Source organism: Macrotis lagotis, chromosome 6, assembly GCF_037893015.1.
Source record: "Macrotis lagotis isolate mMagLag1 chromosome 6, bilby.v1.9.chrom.fasta, whole genome shotgun sequence".
Classification (NCBI taxonomy): Eukaryota; Metazoa; Chordata; class Mammalia; order Peramelemorphia; family Peramelidae; genus Macrotis; species Macrotis lagotis.
The window spans coordinates 9,771,300-9,775,786 of NC_133663.1; the positions used below are offsets into that span (position 1 = coordinate 9,771,300).

The window sequence follows — 4,487 nt, forward strand, 5'->3', positions numbered from 1 at the left end:
AGTCACTGTACAATGGGGGGGAGCTGAATTTTCATTTCATTTCCCACCACTCTGAGTCAAGGCAACCCCCAGGAGTGAGCAGCAGCCTTGGAAACCAAACCCAAGGGATTGGGAGGAAAGGGAGAGGGAGGACTGAGCACCTGCTCCCAAATGTCCTTATTTGTGAGCTCTCTCTTATTGGAGAGGATGGAGACAGCTGTGTTTCCTCATTTACCCTCTCTGAAGGAAACCATTTGTACCTATCATTTAATAGATCACAGAAATGGGGCAAAGTCGATGGTGGAGGGGGGCAGGAGGTCAAAGTCAAGGGGTGGGTGATTTGAACATGTAGGTAGAGTTTAGAGGAGGTGAAAATGAGCTGCGGAAAGGGGATCTGAGGGAGCAGACCAGAGACCCTGTGGCCAGCATTTCTCTAGGACACTCCAAGCCAACCCACCTGGAAAGTGCAAAGCCAAGACCCCCATCTCTGCGCTTCTCCTCCCCTCCTTGCCTCCTCCTAGGCAGAGCTGCGGAAGGAAAACTGCAGGTAGATGATGAGCAGGAGGACCGTGGCCCAGAAGAGGCACCAGGGGATGGAGCAGAAGTTGCAGCCCTGGCCCCCCTCGGCGGCCTTGCTGGGGCTGGCCGGCCGGGAGAAGGTGTAGGTGGTGGCCTCCTCCTCCAGCATCTTCTCGGTGGGCTTCCAGTGGTGGATACCAGCCAGGCAGGCCTCGCAGGAGTCCCCGCGGTGGCGCCGGTTGTCCTGCCGGCTGGCCACATGGATGCGGTACTGGCCCCCGCGCTCCCCATAGCACTGCTCCCGGAGGCTGATGATGAGGTTGTCCACCAGCCCCTCGATGTTCTCCTCCAACATGCTGGACTCGTCCAGCCGGGCAGTGCCACACTCGTAGCACAGCTGCTTGAACACCCGCATGCGGACGCAGCCCATCCTCTGGCTCGGGTCCAGGAACATGTGGAAGAGGATCACCACGTGGGACGACTGCCACGAATGCCAGCACCACGAGCAGTGGAACCTGTGGGGGCAGGAGCAGAGTGGGGCGGGCTGGGGCGGGTGGCGTCGTCTGGCAACGGCCACGGCACCCCGGGGGACTGCGGGGCTGCAGGTGTCAGCGCCAGGCAGCCCTTAGCGCCCAGCATCCCTCAGGGCCAAGCATCCCTCAGCGCCAAGTATCCTGGGAAATTCTTTCTCCAGGGGAGGCTGCTCAGGTCCCATGGCTTACCAGTTTATTAACCAGACCTTTAAGGCCCCTTCAGAAGACCCCGATTTACCCACTCCTCCTACTCCCAGCTGCTCCCCAAGCTAGCCTTCCGTGCTATCCAGACAGAACGGTCCTCTCACCAGCCATCTGAGCAGAAAGCGGTGTGGCCGCCAGAGTCTGGCTTTGGAGCCAGAAGACCCGGGAGTCCAAAAGTTGGAGCCCTCCCCTCCTACCACCACACCTCATTGCCCTGTCTGAAGATCCTTCCTCTTTGCAAGTTGCATCTGAGATCCCCTCTCAGTGCCTCGGTTGATGGTGGCTGAACCTGAAGGTCTCCAAGGATCCTTCCCCCCTCCCAAGTCAATGATGTTTAATCTTAGGACCTTAGCTTGAGTTAATAATCACTATCATAAAAAATAACTAACAGTTCCACAGCTTTAATGTTTGTCTTTCATTTCAAAGACCATGATATCAGGGAGGTGATGCCATGACGAGCAGATGAATTGGATTTGAGTGGGAGAGGGGGGCGGCTGTGCTGTCAACAGCCTCACTTTCTGCTCCAGGGCCATCTGGGTCCAGTGGCCAGATATGGATCAGGACAAGTGGAGTTGGCCCTGGATGTGAGACAGTCAGAATTAAGTCACTTGCCCAATTTCAAGGTTGACAAATCACTATATACATATATATGTATAGCCAACTAGGCCTAAGAAAAGCCTGAGTTCAAATCCAGACTCAGATATGTTCAAAGCTGCATGACTCCGGGCAAGGCACTTAGTCTCTTTCCCTCAGTTTCCTCATTTAGAAAATGACACCTACCTCCCAGGGTTATCAAGAGGATAAAATGAGATAATACTTGTAAAGTTCCTGGCAAACCTTAAAATGCTACATAAATGCTAACCATCTCATTTGTTCTTCATGGCAACCTTGGGAAGTAGGCATCATTAGAATACTCATTCTAAAACTGGGGAAACAGAGACTGAGGGAGGTTGGCTGATTTGTTCAGAGGGTCTTAGAATCATAAAGTGAGTGCGAATAGACCATCATGAGATCATCTGGTTCAATTCATTCATTTTAGAAAAAAAGGAACTGAAGCCCATCATGGTGACTTGCCCAGGGTCACACAAAGATGGGATTTGAATCTGAGGCCTCTGACTCCAAATCCAGCTGCATTTCCCACTATCTTGTCTTCAAAACCTTGCCCTGTCTAGTTACATCTTTCAATCTAACCCATGATGCCCAAAGGGAAGGGAAGCTTGGGAAGCCGGTAAGTACATGAGAAAAGGCTGCCATATGAGAGCAGACCTCCCTCCATGACCTCCCCTGACCCACCCCCTCTACTAAAGTTTCCTGTAGCCCTGCTGGGTTAAGGTCTTTGCTGCCAAGGTCTTTGGACAGAGGTTTCAGGGTGTTCTTGGTCCTGGAAGGGGAGTGGGAAAGGAGGAGAGAGCAGAGGCTCTGCGAGAAAAAAGGGGGCAATATTCCGCCAAGGCAAACGCCAAGGTGTCTGCCACCTTCTACAGCTGCCTAGACTCACTTGTCCATTATAAGTCCTCCTCCCCTAATGGTGGGCAGGATTAGGGGGAGCTGTTGACTCAAAATAGCATGTTTTAAGAAATGTTTCCAATGAGCAAGGCAATCCATTCTCCTCCTTTTGTAAGTGAGACCTAGAAAAGTTCCCTCCTTTAGCTGCTGTCTCTTCAGATATGGTGAACTCTCTTGTGAAGAAGCCCTCCCCTTTCTCATCCAAGGGATTCAAGCACCCTGTTATCCTGAGTTAGCCCTTTTCACCCACCCTTTCCAGGGTCACCCTAAAAGCAGGAAGACTGCAATGGAAGGAGTACACACACTAGAGCATCAGAAAGGTTAATCACCACCTGAAGGCACTGGTGGGGGAAGGGGTCTCCTCCTCCACCTGACCCCAAAGATGCCCACAGTTCACCAGTCTTGTCCTGCCCTAGCCAAGTATTTAGAATGTCACCCATCACTATCTAGTTCTGTATGTCTTGGAAATGAAGAGGTCACAAACTTGTAGATTTGGAAAAGACCTCAAAGACATTGAAGTTCAATCTCCTGCATTTTACAGAAGAGGAAACTGAGTTCTATTGAGGTCAAAGGAATGCAAACTTAGTGCTAAAAGGAGATTCATAGACTATCCACTCAGATTCTTCATTAAGAAGGAATTGAGTACAAAGAGAGTAGAGAGGAGAGGAGTGAGTCAAAGTACAAACCATCAGAAGTGTGATTTGAACCCAGGTTCTGTTTAGCCAAAGTCCGTGATTTCTTCATTATACTCAAGGACTCAAGCTTCCAGTCCCACATCCTGCTGGAATTCTGGGGTTCTAGTTCTTTAGTCCCCCAAATCCTCCATTTCCCTCACATCGTCCCAAGTCTAGAGTTTTCAGCCTACCTCTCCTCTGGCAATCAAGATTCTTGGAAATCCTCCTTGTGCTCATTGGCTTTCATGAAGGCCCCCTTTTTAGTCATGACCTTTCCAGTCTAAAATGCCCTTAAATCCCCCTCACGTGAAGAGGGGAAGCGCAGTTTAAGTTAGTGGGCAAGGGGTGTGGGCCAGGCTTCCCTCCCTCCTGAATCTGCCATGGCTCACCTGCCTGAGGCATGCTGCTCCAGGTACTGCTTCCAGCCTGGAGCCAGGACATTGTGCTGCAGGTTCGGGTCCATGATGAGATCCCAGCTGTCGGCAGGCTTTGCCTCCTCCATCTTCTCATAGAAGATCTTCTTCCATTCTGCTGTGGTCAGACTTTTACACATGTCCCCTTTGGATGAGGTGGTGGGCTCAGCCCTCCTCCAGAGAGAGAACACAGGCAGTGAGGGCAAGTGGATAGCAGGACAGCGGAGTTTCCACGGTCTGAACTTCCTCATCGACAGGACCTGGCAGCAAAAACTCGAACGATCTCCCTCCTTTGTCCTCCTAGGCACCGGTCACCACGGCAACCAGGCTGGCATCCAAGCACCCTAGGCTCAGAGAAAAGCCAAATCTAGGGGGAGTTTGGGGGTGGAGTCTGAGAGGCAGGGGCTGGGAGGCAGAGATGCAGGGCTCCACCTGCAGCCACAGCACAGGCGTGATGGAGGGACCTTGGAGATCACCCTGGAAGTCAGACTCAACTGCAAAGACCCTCAGTGGCCATCGAGCCCGACACTCTCATTTTGACGGTGGAAGAAATTGAGTCATGGAGGTGAATTGATTTGTCCAAAGTTGCACAGCAGTCAGTGAAAGAGCTGAAGGCTGAACCCTGGTCTTAGGAATCCAAAATTCAGGTTCTGAATTCT

General features: G+C 51.7%; 1 protein-coding gene across 1 annotated transcript; it reads right to left on the reverse strand.

The window, feature by feature from the left end:
• Nucleotides 1–406: 406 nt before the first annotated feature.
• On the reverse strand, nucleotides 407–4,079 carry LOC141491568 (receptor-transporting protein 1-like). The gene is made up of 2 exons (XM_074192504.1): nucleotides 3,805–4,079; nucleotides 407–1,013 (listed from the first exon to the last, which is right to left on the reverse strand). The coding sequence occupies exons 1-2, from the start codon at nucleotides 4,077–4,079 to the stop codon at nucleotides 497–499; spliced, it is 792 nt and encodes a 263-aa protein (XP_074048605.1). The 3' UTR covers nucleotides 407–496.
• Nucleotides 4,080–4,487: the final 408 nt, after the last annotated feature.